The following is an 18487-nucleotide window of genomic DNA, read 5'->3' on the forward strand; positions in this document are numbered from 1 at the left end:
TCACACAGATTCAATGGGGGTCTGGCGGCAGATTTCTTTCACTTTATCGTTGGAAATGCATCTGCTTTGAGTGTCGCAGGATATCCACACATTCTTGCCATCTCTGTCGTAGCATAGCTTTCGTCGGTAAAGTGTGCGGAACAAACGTCCAATTTCTTGCCACTTTCGCAACTTTGGGCCACTGGTGCAACTTGAATCCGTCCCTGTTCGTGTTGTTACACCCTCCGACAACACACCGACGAGGTATGATGTCTCCAAGGTACGGAAAACAGTCGAAAAAACGGAAAATAACAGAGCTGATTTGACTCGGTGTTTGTAATGTGTTTGAGAAAATGGCGGATTGCTTCCTGATCTGACGTCACGTTGTGACGTCATCGCTCCGAGAGCAAATAATAGAAAGGCGTTTAATTCGCCAAAATTCACCCATTTAGAGTTCGGAAATTGGTTAAAAAAATATATGGTCTTTTTTCTGCAACATCAAGGTATATATTGACGCTTACATAGGTCTGGTGATAATGTTCCCCTTTAAAGACTTGAATCTTGAAGTCATAAGTCAAGGTGAAAAAAGATAACTTGATAACCCAAAAAAATGTTTGGAATATCTTGTAGCATGACCAGGTAATATTAACATCAAAAGATATGCAGTTGCCTGTACTACATGTTTTTCCCTCAATATTTAAACAACAAATATATTTAGTAATAAAAATGAAGTGCTGTATTGATACTAGTGCTGTGAAATTATTCATTTTTAAATTATATTAATTACACATTCTATTTGAGTTAATCATGATTAACCACAGGTTAACACTTGCTTGCATAATTCAAATTAACGTTTTAAAGACCTAAACATTTGGACACAAATGCACATTTTTTTTCAGAATGTCATCCTGGAACATTTAAAAAATTGTTTTACTTAAATGCACGTCATTTGTTTGCTCAAAACTTGATAGCAGTTTAATCTAATGTCCCATCTAGGTGTATTTGGAATCGAAATTTGCCAGCAAGCACGGCAGTTAGAATCTCTTCACTCTTCTTTGCACTGGTGTATGCATTCACCTGATCACGGACCGTATAAAAACTTGTGCCGCCTTTCAGATAACCATCCCTGTTTTAAGGGGAACTGCATTTTTCTCTCTTTTGTGAAGTCTAAACTATAGAATACGTCTTGTACTAGATGGCTAACAATGTAGCTTATGGTATTCATCTATTCCCCCTACAAAGACCTCTAAAAAACATCGAAAACCACCAACAATAGTCTATTTACATGCCGTGATCTGCGTATTAATCAAGTGAACGCCGAGGAACTAATTTAAGTAACACGGCGCCCTGAACACCGAGGTAATTACATACTGCAGCTATTGACATACTAAGCTGCTGCTGCTGCATTGCCTCTGAATTGGTAAAAGTGTGTAGTAGATTACAAATCATACCTCTCACTGGTATAGTAGAAGGTTGTGGTCATAAGGCGAGAAGTATATAAAATTCAACTTAGACCTGAAGACATCGCATGGAAGACACAAAAGGACGCTCGTTTGCTCCCACCTTAGGTGAAATAACTGAAAACATGTTTTATATTCTAGTTTCTTCAAAGTAGCCACCCTTTGCTCTGATTACTACTTTGCTCACTCTTGGCATTCTCTCGATGAGCTAACTCCTTCAAGACTGTTGGAAAACCATTTCAGGTGACTACCTCTTGAAGCTCATTGAGAGAATTCCAATAATGCGCAAAGTAGTAATCAGAGCAAAGGGTGGCTATTTTGAAGAAACTAGAATATAAAACATGTTTTCAATTATTTCACCTATTTTTGTTAAAGGCCTACTGAAATGCGATTTTCTTATTTAGACGGGGATAGCAGGTCCATTCTATGTGTCATACTTGATCATTTCGCGATATTGCCATATTTTTGCTGAAAGGATTTAGTAGAGAACATCGATGATAAAGTTCGCAACTTTTGGTCGCTGATAAAAAAGCCTTGCCTGTACCTGAAGTAGCAGACGATATGCGCGTGGCGTCACAGGTTGTGGAGCTCTTCACATCTGCACATTGTTTACAATCATGGCCACCAGCAGCGAGAGCGATTCGGACCGAGAAAGCGACAATATCCCCATTAATTTGAGCGAGGATGAAAGATTTGTGGATGAGGAAAGTGAGAGTGAAGGACTAGAGGGCAGTGGGAGCGATTCAGAGAGGGAAGATGCTGTGAGAGGCGGGTGGGACCTGATATTCAGCTGGGAATGACTAAAACAGTAAATAAACACAAGACATACATATACTCTATTAGCCACAACACAACCAGGCTTATATTTAATATGCCACAAATTAATACCGCATAACAAACACCTCCCTCCTCCCGTCCATATAACCCGCCAATACAACTCAAACACCTGCACAACACACTCAATTCCACAGCCCAAAGTACCGTTCACCTCCCCAAAGTTCATACAGCACATATATTTCCCCAAAGTCCCCAAAGTTACGTACGTGACATGCACATAGCGGCACGCACGTACGGGCAAGCGATCAAATGTTTGGAAGCCGCAGCTGCATGCGTACTCACGGTACCGCGTCTGCGCATCCAACTCAAAGTCCTCCTGGTAAGAGTCTCTGTTGTCCCAGTTCTCCACAGGCCAATGGTAAAGCTTGACTGTCATCTTTCGGGAATGTAAACAATGACACATGGGCTGTGTTTGTGTTGCTGCAGCCGCCTGCAATACACCGCTTCCCACCTACAGCTTTCTTCTTTGCTGTCTCCATTGTTCATAGAACAAATTGCAAAAGATTCACCAACACAGATGTCCAGAATACTGTGGAATTTTGCGATGAAAACAGACGACTTAATAGCTGGCCACCATGCTGTTCCAAAATGTCCTCCATAATCCGTGACGTCACGCGCTGACGTCATCATACCGAGACGTTTTCAGCAGGATATTTCGCGCAAAATTTAAAATTGCACTTTAGTAAGCTAACCCGGCCGTATTGGCATGTGTTGCAATGTTGAGATTTCATCATTGATATATAAACTATCAGACTGCGTGGTCGGTAGTAGTGGGTTTCAGTAGGCCTTTAAGTACATAACTTCACATGTGTTCATTCATAGTTTTGATGCCTTAAATGACAATGTAAATAGTCATGAAAATAAAGAAAACGCATTGAATGAGAAGGTGTGTCCAAACTTTTGGCCTGTACTATATATCCATCCATCCACTTGTTCCTCTGGATGGATGGGACAGGCTGTACAGTCATCTTGACATCAAAAACACACTCCAACAATTCAATGCGGTTTTGTTTTGTTCTTTATCAAAGAGTAGGAACATACTGAGAGGAAATAAGCAGCACTGTTATTGTGCGATATCATCAATGTCGTCTTTGACTTCCAGGGAGTGTCAGCTACAAAGCTGTTCAAATTAATTTTTCCAGATGTTGACATAATAAGAGCATGTGAAACAAACTGTTCCTCCTCACTGTGAATGCATCCTGAGTCTGATGTGTGCTGGACATTTAAGGAGGCGCTAGCTACCACCACATCATTTATAAGACCACGTGAAAGCAATGTAGTATATCAGGCGGCCGTCACTACAACTTGAGGGGGAGATCTTTGTTTTTATATGAAACTTCAACATTTGGACACTCTTATGGTTAAGTTTAAGTTTGCTTCATGGACTTGTAGGGAGGTACCACTATTTCTAATGGGCTTCTCAGTTGGAAAACAAAACACGAACCAGAGGGACATGGAGATAATTCTTCCTTTGGGGTTTGTCACAGAACATCTGGATGTGTTTAAGGAGCAAGGCTGACCTGTCAACCAGGCCGAAGCGCTCATAGTGGGGCAAAATGGGCCTGTGGAGTCAGGGTCTTTAGGGAGCCTCTCGCTCTACTCCTCTACCACATAGTTTTAATTTTGTTGATTATTAATATTCGTCTATAGTTAATGTCTACAACCTATCTTATCCTGACGAAAACAAGATAACTAAAACGTGAATGACTAAAACAATAACAACGTTTTAAAAATTGCATTTTACTCAACGAATAAAAATGAAACGAAAATGTCGACTGAAACAAAATCAAGTCATAATTAATTTTGTCTTGTAGATGAGTGGACAGTTCTTTAACAGCGTATGTGTGAAAGAGGGGGCGGCGTGTGTTAGGAGAGCCAATCAGATGCTTTTCCTTGTATTTCTTACCGCCAAAACAAAAATGTAAGGATTTAACTTGTTCCACATTGTAATATGTTTACACCTGGGAAAAAGTAAAGCGGACACATTTTATTTTTGATAACGTGAGGCCATCAACAGGCAAGTCTTCTATCATGACATCTACACAACTGAAAGTTAAAGCTGTTTCTACCGTATTACTTATTAATACAAAAAAATTCATTTTGTCTGCCTCGAGGAATCGTTTATTTAATGGTAAATCTAAAGGCATGGCACTTTTACCAAGGAAGTGGATGCAGTGTTACCTCTTTGTTTATTTATTTATTTATTTATTTGAGGCGGACATTTATTAACAAATGAGAGGCTCCAGCCCACCCACAACCCCGAGAGGGACAAGCGGTAGTAAATGACAGGATGAATGGACTAAATTTGCACCGCCACATACAAAATGGGCATTTGCTGCTTCTGATTCTCCCGCGTTCATAAACAAATTATGATGAAGGCATGCACCATAACTCTGTTTCACAACACTACATACATACCTGCTTTGCCAGAGGCATAGTATAAAATAAAAATATCCGAAATATATTTATTGGCATTGACCTTTGTAGCAAAAAATTACTAATTACATCAATCCTGACCATAAGATTGTATACCTGTGTGTTAAATGCTTTGTGGGTAGTTTAAGTAAAGGTGCTCAAAAAACTAGACTAAAACTAAATCAATTAAGATGACTAAGATGTGTCTAAAGCTAAAATACAATATTGTCAAAAGACTATAACTAAAACTAAATTAAAAAACTGCTGTCAAAATTAACACCGATGTCGCGCTCTTTTTGTCCCCTTCTCTCCTACAAACAAGCACACTGAAAAAAACCGTATGTTATTTATGTTAATTATTTTGATCTACATTCAACCCACTTCCTTGTGGTCTAGATAATATGTATTGGACATGCTTTTGGTGTAAGTGTAAATGTAAATGTTTCTTTACACCGCCATGTGTGAATGTGGAGTGACTGTGTAGTAAATTAATAATGGGTTCTCAGTTCTCTGTGACGGGCTTTGAGTGTCTTGAAAAGCGCCATAAAAATCTAACACATTACTATCAATATTAATAAATATTGCATACATTTTGCTCCATAGTCACTTTTATAACTTGCTTTCTGAGTATGTCTGCAAACGGTTTGTGTGTTGAGGCGTTCTTGCAACTGAAACCCTCCTCACGGCACCCTCCCCAAAAGGATCAGAATTTTTATTTTCAAAATGTACATTACATACTGTACATTGTACATTCCCTGTAGAAACATACATATACACATACTGTACATATACAAGCACATACTGTATGCATACATACAGTCACGCATGTAATCACGTTTCATCAAACATATATTAACGTTGTTCTCGAGGGGAAACTGGATAACACACGGCACACTGACAAAGCTTAACCTATTGATACTATAACAATCTACAAGGTTAATACAGTTCCCTTCTCTTTCTTCCCCTCCATTTATCTGCTTTCTTTTGTATTTCAAGTTAACATTACATATATGTATTGTTGCATTTGAAACAATTGTATTGTAGATCATAGAAGTAATTATTGTTATTACATTATCAATAGTACTATTTATATTGGTATTGTATTTCTCCATTTGTAGTGTAATAATGTTCATTGTCATTTCTGTGTTAATATTTACTTCACTAACTGCTTCTCTGCTTTAACTTTTACTATCATATTTGTTCATATCGTATTTACTGATGCTGTTCTGTTGTTGTTGTGGTTGTTATTGTTATTGTTGTGTTTGTTGTTGTTGTTGTCGCTCTGTCTTATCCCCTTCTTCTCCCCGCCATTTCCCCCTCCATCTTCCTTTTTCTCTCTTTTTATCCCCTCCTGCTCCGGTCTGGCTGCGCCAAATATTAATATAAATCCATTTAATAAAGTCAAATACAAATAAGGCAACAAGAGAAGTATCCCACACTTCTCTTTTGTAAAGTAAATCTGTACAGCAAATATAGGCATCTACATCAACAATAGGTTTTGCCTAAGTAGCTGGACAGGACAAAAAAAAATATATATATATATAGATATATACATTGTTTCAATGTACATCTTGAAGATGAACACCGCCATTGTTTTTAGACCAGGGGTGTCAAACTCAAATACAGAGTGGGACAAAATTTAAAACTGAACAAAGCCGCAAGCCAAGGTTGAACAAATTAACCTTTTTAATAGGGACCCAAACAAGTTTTGCATTAAATATTGAACAAGCAAGGCTTATATAACTTTATAGTGACATGCAAAATCGAGTTTCAAATAAGAATAATAATAATTAAAAAATGTCAATGGCATATCAAATACAATTTATAGAAACATTGAATGCCTCTTTTCTATCTGCAGCCTTCTGAGGTAAATATCAAACTTTTTCCACAGGCTAATAAATTTGAAAATAAAATAATGAATAAACCAACCATTCAGGACTTTAAACTACTCAGTTTGCAACACACTGATCTAATCTGATGTACCCAAGCCAGATACCTGCTATCTTTTCTTGGATGCTAGTTCATTAATCTCGGGGCTCAGGCTTTGAGCTGAGGCAACCTTCATTATCGAACGAAGGTGCTCATCAGTCATTATTTCTCGTATTCCACAGTCTTGGGGGCGTGCCTTACAGGCACTGCTTTTAACGTCCTCTACGAGCAGACGTCATGTCCGCTTTTCATCCCTTGTAACAACGTGCCCGCCCAGTCACAAGATATGAGCGGCTTCTGTACGCACACACAGACGTAAATGCAACGCATACTTCATCAACAGCGATACAGTTTACACTGAGAGTGGCCGTATAAGCAACTTTAACATTGTTAGAAATATACGCCACACTGTGAATCCACACCAAACAAGAATGACAAACACATTTCGGGAGAACATCCGCACAGTAACACAACATAAACACAACAGAACAAATACCCAGAACCCTTTGCAGCACTAACTCTTACGGGACACTACAATATACACCCCCGCTACCTCCAAAACCCCCCACACACATTGTAGCATCCCGGAAGAGTTAGTGCTGCAAAGGGTTCTGGGTATTTGTTCTGTTGTGTTTATGTAGTGTTACTGTGCGGATGTTCTCCCGAAATGTGTTTGTCATTCTTGTTTGATATGGATTCACAGTGTGGCGTATATTTCTAGCAATGTTAAAGATGTTTATACTGGTACCCTCAGTGTAACCTGTATCGCTGAAGATCAAGTATGCGTTGCATTCACTTCTGTGTGTGTGTGCCAGAGCCGCACACATTATGTAACTGGGCCAAGACTTGTTGTACTGGACGAAAAGGGGACGTTACAATTCCCGGGAGGGGCACTGAAATTTGGGAGTCTCCCAGGAGGTTTGACAAGTATGAGAATTAGCGGTGTACCGCGGCACCGCCACTGTATATAATCGGCGGGCCAGCTCTAGTGTTAATTTGATATCGCCTCACGGGCCAAGTGAAATTACACGGCGGGCCAAATTTGGCCCGCGGGCCAGTGTTTGACACCCATGTTTTAGACCATCAAAAATAAACTTCATAAACATTATAATGGTACATCAACTTAAGAGTGCCCCAACTTAAGAGTGTTTTGAGAATATCAATCAATCAATCAATGTTTATTTATATAGCCCTAAATCACAAAAGTCTCAAAAGGTTGAATAGAGATGCTTTTGCTTTAAGTTGCAAGCAAAAAAGCCTTGCCTGTACCTGAAGTAGCAGACGATATGCGCGTGGCGTCACAGGTTGTGGAGCTCTTCACATCTGCACATTGTTTACAATCATGGCCACCAGCAGCGAGAGCGATTCGGACCGAGAAAGCGACAATATCCCCATTAATTTGAGCGAGGATGAAAGATTCGTGGATGAGGAAAGTGAGAGTGAAGGACTAGAGGGCAGTGGGAGCGATTCAGATAGGGAAGATGCTGTGAGAGGCGGGTGGGACCTGATATTCAGCTGGGAATGACTAAAACAGTAAATAAACACAAGACATACATATACTCTATTAGCCACAACACAACCAGGCTTATATTTAATATGCCACAAATTAATACCGCATAACAAACACCTCCCTCCTCCCGTCCATATAACCCGCCAATACAACTCAAACACCTGCACAACACACTCAATTCCACAGCCCAAAGTACCGTTCACCTCCCCAAAGTTCATACAGCACATATATTTCCCCAAAGTCCCCAAAGTTACGTACGTGACATGCACATAGCGGCACGCACGTACGGGCAAGCGATCAAATGTTTGGAAGCCGCAGCTGCATGCGTACTCACGGTACCGCGTCTGCGCATCCAACTCAAAGTCCTCCTGGTAAGAGTCTCTGTTGTCCCAGTTCTCCACAGGCCAATGGTAAAGCTTGACTGTCATCTTTCGGGAATGTAAACAATGACACATGGGCTGTGTTTGTGTTGCTGCAGCCGCCTGCAATACACCGCTTCCCACCTACAGCTTTCTTCTTTGCTGTCTCCATTGTTCATAGAACAAATTGCAAAAGATTCACCAACACAGATGTCCAGAATACTGTGGAATTTTGCGATGAAAACAGACGACTTAATAGCTGGCCACCATGCTGTTCCAAAATGTCCTCCATAATCCGTGACGTCACGCGCTGACGTCATCATACCGAGACGTTTTCAGCAGGATATTTCGCGCAAAATTTAAAATTGCACTTTAGTAAGCTAACCCGGCCGTATTGGCATGTGTTGCAATGTTGAGATTTCATCATTGATATATAAACTATCAGACTGCGTGGTCGGTAGTAGTGGGTTTCAGTAGGCCTTTAAGTACATAACTTCACATGTGTTCATTCATAGTTTTGATGCCTTAAATGACAATGTAAATAGTCATGAAAATAAAGAAAACGCATTGAATGAGAAGGTGTGTCCAAACTTTTGGCCTGTACTATATATCCATCCATCCACTTGTTCCTCTGGATGGATGGGACAGGCTGTACAGTCATCTTGACATCAAAAACACACTCCAACAATTCAATGCGGTTTTGTTTTGTTCTTTATCAAAGAGTAGGAACATACTGAGAGGAAATAAGCAGCACTGTTATTGTGCGATATCATCAATGTCGTCTTTGACTTCCAGGGAGTGTCAGCTACAAAGCTGTTCAAATTAATTTTTCCAGATGTTGACATAATAAGAGCATGTGAAACAATACACTACAATATACACCCCCGCTACCTCCAAAACCCCCCACACACATTGTAGCATCCCGGAAGAGTTAGTGCTGCAAAGGGTTCTGGGTATTTGTTCTGTTGTGTTTATGTAGTGTTACTGTGCGGATGTTCTCCCGAAATGTGTTTGTCATTCTTGTTTGATATGGATTCACAGTGTGGCGTATATTTCTAGCAATGTTAAAGATGTTTATACTGGTACCCTCAGTGTAACCTGTATCGCTGAAGATCAAGTATGCGTTGCATTCACTTCTGTGTGTGTGTGCCAGAGCCGCACACATTATGTAACTGGGCCAGGACTCGTTGTACTGGACGAAAAGGGGACGTTACAATTCTCGGGAGGGGCACTGAAATTTGGGAGTCTCCCAGGAGGTTTGACAAGTATGAGAATTAGCGGTGTACCGCGGCACCGCCACTGTATATAATCGGCGGGCCAGCTCTAGTGTTAATTTGATATCGCCTCACGGGCCAAGTGAAATTACACGGCGGGCCAAATTTGGCCCGCGGGCCAGTGTGACCATCAAAAATAAACTTCATAAACATTGTAATGGTACATCAACTTAAGAGTGCCCCAACTTAAGAGTGTTTTGAGAATATCAATCAATCAATCAATGTTTATTTATATAGCCCTAAATCACAAAAGTCTCAAAAGGTTGAATAGAGATGCTTTTGCTTTAAGTTGCAAGCAAAAAAATTTTGTCACACATATTTCCGCCAGGAATATCAGCCAAGAAAGTTAAAATAAAATGAAAGATATTTATCCATGAAAATATGGAAAATCTGCTGATGGTGACAGCATTTATTTCACTGCATGTCGGTGTTGCCACGAGTAGATGAAAATAATAATAAAAATATTCCTACTCATACCAAGTAGTAATGTCCAAATGTCACTGCTTTTTTGTCTGAATTTAGAGACACATCCAACTTCATAAAGGCCAAAATTGACTAAACAGTCCTGTGTAAAATGTCGAGGAAAAATAAACACTGAAAGATTTTTCAGAGCAGGGGGGAGGGCATGAGACGATAAGGAATGACACGGGAGGCTGCAGGCAGCAGCCAACAATCTTGGATCAGATAGCTGGGGAGAGATGACGGGCAATGCAGGCAGAGAAAATACTGTATACTAGGATTCCCTTACACTGTAATACATCCGTGACGTCACAGTGTGCCCACTGTTAAAAAAAAAAAAAAAAAAGCAAACACAGCGTTCAAAGGCATCCAAAGCCAGTGTTTGTAATAACGGCGTTGGAGTGTAACGCTTTACTAACGGCATAATTTTTTTCAGTAACGAGTAATCTAATTAATTACTCTTCCCTTTGTTGCAATGCCTTTGCAGTTACTGAGAATGTGAAGTGGCTCGTAGTCCAGTTTTGGCTACACTTTTCGGCCACATATCAGCTACATGCAGAGAGAAGGGGTGGGGATGATGGCGCTGTTGTAAATGCGCTGATGATGATGATTGGCTGGGTAGGCGGATCATGACCTGCCCACGCTGACACGCTGTCTTGCTGCACTCTATGACTGACACATAACAAGACCCGCGATAATTGCGATGACAGGGACATTCAAAGGTAGCGTTCTCAAACCGCAAGTACTGGCACCATTTTTCGCTCACTGAAATTAAAGGCCAGAATGTTTACGTAGCATGCACGCTATGTCCTGGAAAAAGGCATTTATCCATGTCGGCCTTAAGCCAATTTCAAAAATGTAATCAAAATCATCACATTTTGAAATTTGGATTAATCATGATTTATCACAGGTGATTAATCGTTTACATAAATAAAATTAGCTTAAGAAAAAAAAAAACATTTGTACACAAATGCAATTTTTTTGTCAGAATGTCATTCAGGAACGTTTTTAAATGTTTCACTTGAATACATGTCATGTATTTGCCCAAAACATGGTAACAGTTTTATCTAATGTTCTTTCAGGCTGTATTTTTGTATACAGGTACTAATAATTGCACCACCAAACGTTCCTTTTTACCTAAGTTTACATTGTTGGTACCACATTGGGATTTATACTTTCAATATTTAATGTTGGTACTTTACGGAGTATTTATTTCTTTTAATACATTTTTATTTCTATGCATATCACATGGCACACTGCAATCTATTGAGTGCATATAAATGCCAAATGTTTGAAAATACTGTATATACTGTTTGTATGTTTCAAGTCAGTTAATATACCGTATTTTCCGCACCATAAGGCGCCCTGGGTTATAAGCCGCGCCTTCAATGAACGGCATATTTCAAAACTTTGTAAGCCGCATCTAACTGCGCTAAATCGTATATCAACATGGACAGAGCTGCGTGAAAAAAGCCACCCGGCCTCTTCGCGTAAACTTAAACTTACCTTAACCACTCGCTCATCTTTTCTTCATCCATCCCTTCGAGTTAGCTTTTATGATGACGCCGGCTGGAAAGGTCTCTTTTGGCAAGGTCTTCCTTTTGAATATCACCATGGGTGGAAGTTTCTGGCCATTAGCATGGCAAGCTAGAACCACAGTGAAGGATGACTTCTCATTCCCTGTGGTGCGAATATTCACCGTACGTGCTCCCGTTGTATCCACAGTGCGGTTCACAGGAATATCAGTTGCTGTGAAATAGTAATCCGTGTGCGGATGGAGAGATTGCGTCTTTTCATGAACCGGATACCTGTCGCTTAGTAGGAGCCATTTTGTGGTCTTTACAGATGTAAACACACAAAGGAAATGAAACGTACGGTGATATCCGCGCGCTTTTTCTACTTCTACGCGGGCGGGTGGTTGCTTACAGTAGAAGAAGAAGCGCTTCCTGTTCTATGGGGGCGGGTGCTTACCTTGGCGGTTGCTTGCGTAGAAGAAGAAGCGCTTCCTGTTCTACCGGGAAAAAAGATGGCGGCTGTTTACCGAAGTTGCGAGACCGAAACTTTATGAAAATGAATCTTAATATTTATCCATATATAAAGCGCACCGGGTTATAAGGCGCACTGTCAGCTTTTGAGAAAATTTGTGGTTTTTAGGTGCGCCTTATAGTGCGGAAAATACGGTAAACATCTTTGACGTTAAAGATCTTATAGCACATAATAGAGTATAAAAGAAAGAAAAAAGAAAAATAATGTCACAGTTATTTTGCTGAGTAACTAAATACTCTTTCAATTAGTTACTTTTTGGGAGAGGTAATTTGTAACTCTAACTAATTACTTATTTAAGATAAGATGACCAACACTGCTCACATCCAAAAGCATTAACCTCATGATTTGATGCTTTGGCATTGTTTAACACGAGCATCCAACATTGTAACAACATTTATATGTCAGAAATTTTAGGTAGTTCTCCTTTAATCAGGTGAACGCACGAAGAAAAAACATGTTTCTGTGACTGTTTACCAAAAAATACGAAATACATAAAACTGCTTAGCTTTTGTGTTTAATTGTTTTTAAAATGAAATATTAAAAAATATATATCTGGTGGCAAGTGATTCTGCAATAAATACAATTATCAAATAAAGCACAAACATAAAGCATATAGAAAAATTAAAATATGTGGGTGGCCACTGGCACATTTTGTGCATTAAAGATGCTAAAAGCAGTCCCTATGTAGGTCAATATACTGTGTTATAAGCTATATGAACTTTGTGTTATCGGTGACAAAGCAAATTAGTGTAAAAATTATCTCATTAATAACAACCAATGTTATTTTTAGAATAAGCTGTGAGCCAATAAAGAACAAGTTGTGGGCCGAAAATGGTGTGAACCACAGAGTGTTAATAGTGTTAATTATTATCTTATTTTTAGTAAATGAAAGTTAGAGGGTCTCTACGTTTTGGATTCTCATCACTATAGTTTTCCATACCGTCCGCTAGCTAAATGCTGTTTTTCTCCACCTAGATCTTCAAGTCTGTGCCTTAAAAGTGTATGTACATGTGTGTGTGTGCAACTTAGTGTGTTTATTTAACGTTAGGATATGCTTGACATGGACAATGCGTCACAGGGATTTAGGTGCGGACAGACGACATTTAGATGGACAACATCAAGGGAAAGGGAATAAGCCAGTGTCTAAAAATAGAGGAATAATTGTAATAAGATCTAAGTTATAAAAACAAGCTGCATGTGTGAGGTACTGAGTTAGCACTGATTTTAGAAACATGTTTAGTTGCAACGTACACAATGACTGCTCCAAAAAATGGTATCAATTCCAGGAAAGTGGCACAAAATTGAGGTCGTGATATACCACAAACAGATATACCACAGCAACCTTGGCTCGACTCTGCATACATTTCTATTGGAACCGAGATGGGAAACTTCATTGTAAACGTTGTATCATAAATAAAAGAATATTTGTCATGTATCAAATTAGGATGGAATTGTCAGATGGTAAACAAGAAAATAACATTTATGAGGTCATACATCAAGTTATAAATCAGAACAGCTCTATGGCTCATCCTCTGAGCCAACATGTGTCAGCTGCTGTAGATACACAAGTAACTTTTCATGCTTATCTCCTCATCTCTCCATCCATCTCTCTGGGGCTGATGTCATCTGATCTATCACAGTGACAATCTCAATCTGGTCTTCTTATCATTCAATACCTCATGTGTCTTCCCTGTCTCTCATCTCCTTAGCAACCTGCGTCATTATCATGCACCTTCTGCTCTTTATCTCTACCCAAGCTCGTTATTTTGTACATGATCCGCAATAATGGTGGTGCGCTACTTTTATGTCCTCAGGACACTCTGGACACTCAGTCCACCTCAGTTGTAGCAGACGACAGCGCCTCTATCCTGATGGATGACACCTGCAGCCAATGGTCTTCAGCGGCTGACACTGAGGAGGAGCGGCGGAGCGCCTTGGAAAAAAGCTTGTAGGTTTTCTACTGAAAAGTGTGCAACAATACTTTATTTGGAGGGACTACAATGTCCATTTTGAAATATAGTGTGCATATTTTCCACAACAAATGCACTTTAGTATAGTGTTGCTGCTTTTTAGTTTACCTTTAGTTCAATGTGTGGAACATTACAGCTGTGTACATACAGTAAGGGTGCACTCATGCGATGAACATGCTTACCACCTAAACTCTGGATTATTTGACCGGTGCGAAGTTTGTGAACACTGTGATGTACCAAAGCATGGCTGGAGTAGTGGAGTTTTACCATAGTACGTTTGCTATGCATGAACACATGCACAGGTGCCATACCTGGACATGTCTTATATTTGATTTAGATAGCAATGTGTGTTATTGATAATACACCACATTGCACAATTGCTACATTACGACTCTGTTCTTAAACTTCATTCTTTTAAATTTTAAATTGTTTTCAACTAAGAATTGAATCAGATCTGACGTGGGATGGTTATTAGTCAGAGTTCATATCTACAGTAGAGTCAAACAAAAATCAAATCTTATAAAAAAACAGGAATACATTTTTACCCTAAGAAACTATGCCAATTCAATTATTCTGTTCCATACACCCAAAAAATATGAACACATAACACATTTTACAGAGAATGATTATTGTTTTACATGATCCTGACCTACATGTAAAACACTTCCATGTGGTCTAGATCAGTGTTTTTCAACCTTTTTTGAGCCAAGGCACATTTTTTGCGTTGAAAAAATGCGGAGGCACACCACCAGCAGAAATAATTAAAAAACAAAACTCAGTTGACAGTAAAAAGTCATTGTTGCAATTGTTGGATATGATTTTAAAGCATAACCAAGCATGCATCAATATAGCTCTTGTCTCAAAGTAGGTGTACTGTCACCACCTGTCACATCACACCCTGACTTATTTGGACTTTTTTGCTGTTTTCCTGTGTGTAGTGTTTTACTTCTTGTCTTGCGCTCCTATTTTGGTGGCTTTTCCTCGTGTTTTGGTATTTTCCTGTAGCAGTTTCATGTTTTCCTTTGAGCGATATTCCCCGCACTTGCTTTGTTTTAGTAATCAAAAATATATCAGTTGTTTTTATCCTTCTTTGTGTGGACATTGTCTTTGCTCCACAGTAAGTCTTTGCTGTCGTCCAGCATTCTGTTTTTGCTTACTTTGTAGCCAGTTCAGTTTTAGTTTTGTTCTACATAGCCTTCCCTAAGCTTCAATGCCTTTTCTTAGGGACGCTCACTTTTTGCTTATTTTTGGTTTAAGCATTAGACACCTTTTTACCTGCACACTGCCTCCCGCTGTCGCGTATATTGTGATCACGACAAACCATTGTCGTTTCACACGACATGTTCCCAACATCTACAAAGCAATTACCTACCGACTTCCACCTACTGATATGGTATGATATAATATGGTTAACTCTGCCGAGCTCTAGACAGCACAGACACTCAACAACAACACATCATTTGCAGACTATAATTACTGCTTTGCAAAAAATATTTTTAACCCAAATAGGTGAAATTAGATAATCTCCCACGGCACACTAGGCTGTATCTCACGGCACACTGGTGTGCCGCGGCACAGTGGTTGAAAAACACTGGTCTAGATAATATGCTTTGGTGTAAATCTTGCATACATTTTGCTACACAGTCACATTTATAGCCCATTTTTCAAGTCTCTTTGCAAGATGCTTGATTCAGAAGGCGTTCCCGCATTGCAAATGAAACCTCTCCAAAAATATCATAATTCATCTTTTGAAAATGTACACTGGTCTTGAATTTGTAACCGCTATTATTTTTTTTAGACACTTTCCAAAATAAACTTCATAAACAGGGTTCGGATAGATTAACCTGGTCACAAATTAGGTACATCTGCACACTCGCCAATCGATTCAGTGCCGCTTAAAAAAAAATATATTTTTGCCGCAGCCTTTATGGCACAGCATGTTGCACGTCAGTGTCATTTTGCACATGTTATGATTAGATGAAAAATATACTTTATCCTACCTTTGTTTGTGTTTCCTCATGGCCGAAAGCAGAGGCCGAAGTCTTTCTTCCCCTCTGACTGAGAGCTTGACTTAAGGACCAAATAAGTGCGTCCACCTCATTCTGACATCCCAACGTAGCCAAAATACAAAACCCCGCAAACAGAGGCATCAAAAACTGTGTGCAGGCTCACGTCCGAAATGCATGAAACTTATGATTTGAGGCTTTGAGATTAACACGAGTATTCAACATTGTAACAACATTTATAATTCAGAAAAGACAAAATGCATCATAGGTCCCCTTAAAGTGTTTTTGTAGACACAGTCTATAGATGCTCTTACAGGTAAGTTTTATAATAAAAAAAGCAACTCCAGAATTGAGCTGTTTGGGAAGTAATTGTGGTCTGCCCACATATGTTACTTCCAGTTGGACCAAACTATTTAAGTCACAACCAGTTTTCCAGTTGGCCAAGTAGTTCAGTGAAACAGACCGTGTTGAATGCAGCGCTGAGGTCCAATAACATTAAACCAGAGCAGTGTCTGTGCAAGACTGTGGTCGAAATCCTGACTGGAAAACTGACTTGTGCCATGCCAAAGATGTATTTAATGGCTTAAAACAGGGTTTGTTCCAGGATTTTGCTTAAAATGGCTGGTTTGGGTCTATAATTGCTAATGTGTGCGTTATTAAGATGGTTGTTGAAGTAATACCAGCAGTTTGTGGAGCCTGTGGTCTGATAGAAGACATCGTTAAATGTTTGCAGAGTTTCAAATGCAAAAGGGATTTTTGTATAAGCAGAATGGATGTTAGGGAGGGGTAGAAGGACATCAGAGGATGTGAAGAGTTTTAATGGTGGTCAACATCATGTCATGATGATGATGATGGTTTAATGTTTCATCTGGGCTCACACACTAGCTGCATTTTCACATTATTTGTTTCAATCCTGCGATAAATTGTCTTTATTGGGGAAAATACATGTTCATATAATGAACTCATTGTAAGAGTATTTGTTTTCCCAGAATGGAAAATAGTAAGATCAGAATGTTTTTTATGACAATTAGCATGTGTATTTTCAAATAACCTCCTACATGTGTAAGGGAAATGAAATGCCCAGGACATGGTTGGAATGTGCCAATAATTAAAAACTAAAATACCGGTAATCTCCTTGTGCTTTTCAGGAAAAGTATAATTGTATTGTTCAGTTAGCACACTTCTACTGAAAGTTTTTTATGTAATAAAAAAAAAAGGATTTATTTGAAGTCATGCACCTGTCCTTTCTCGTTTGTCTCATTTTAGATATGTACTGAAGGAGCTTATTGAGACGGAGAAGCATTATGTAGCAGACCTGGGCCTCATTGTAGAGGTAAGTTTTGCTTCAGTCTGTCGGAACAGAGCTCTAAATCCTTATCGTCACAGTTTTTGCAATTTCCCCATCCCGCACTGTCTCCAGTGTAAAGCAGATTTTAGGAATTATGAGCTTGCAGAAGTGTCAAGGCAATACTTCTTCTGGTGCTTTAGATAGCTAGAAATATTCCAGTTCATACAAAGGTTCAAGTCATCTGAAACTGAACTGATGTCTGCAGAGCATGAAGCTTTACGTATAATTGTGTGTGTATATATATATATATATATATATATATATATATATATATATATATATATATATATATATATATATATATATATATATATATATAAATATATATATATATTTATACACAGTGCAGGCCAAACGTTTGGACACACCTTTTACCTCATTCACAACACAACTGATGGTCCCAACCCCATTGATAAAGCAAGAAATTCTACTAATCAACCCTCATAAGGCACACCTGTGAGGTGAAAACAATTTCAGGTGTCTACCTCTTAAAGCTCATCGAGAGAATGCCAAGAGTGTGCAAAGCAGTAATCAGAGCAAAGGGGGGCTATTTTGAAGAAACTAGAATATAAAACATGTTTTCCGTTATTTCACCTTTTTTGTTAAGTACTCCACATGTGTTCATTCAAAGTTTTGATGCCTTCAGTGACAATCTACAATGTAAATAATCATGAAAATAAAGAAAACACATTGAATGAGGAGGTGTGTCCAAACTTTTGGCTTGTACTATATATATATATATATATATATATATATATATATATATATATATATATATATATATATATATATATATACATATATAGAACAAGCCAAAAGTACTATAACAAAACGTCAAGCATGATATTATGTTTGAACATGACTATTCCAGAATTTTCCAGCCACTGAGCCTGAA

At 38.9% G+C, this 18487-nt stretch overlaps 1 protein-coding gene across 2 annotated transcripts in view; it reads left to right on the top strand.

The window, feature by feature from the left end:
- The window catches only part of arhgef25a (Rho guanine nucleotide exchange factor (GEF) 25a), a 155719-nt gene that overhangs the window by 111601 nt on the left and 25631 nt on the right, over positions 1–18487 (top strand). For both annotated transcript variants that reach the window (XM_061986167.2, XM_061986176.2), the window contains 2 exons: positions 14083–14216; positions 17511–17577. In XM_061986167.2, coding sequence (XP_061842151.1) covers positions 14083–14216; positions 17511–17577 — 201 coding nt within the window. The remainder of the gene's footprint in view (positions 1–14082; positions 14217–17510; positions 17578–18487) is intronic.

The sequence above is a fragment of the Nerophis lumbriciformis genome, linkage group LG01 (genome assembly GCF_033978685.3).
Source record: "Nerophis lumbriciformis linkage group LG01, RoL_Nlum_v2.1, whole genome shotgun sequence".
Classification (NCBI taxonomy): domain Eukaryota; kingdom Metazoa; phylum Chordata; class Actinopteri; order Syngnathiformes; family Syngnathidae; genus Nerophis; species Nerophis lumbriciformis.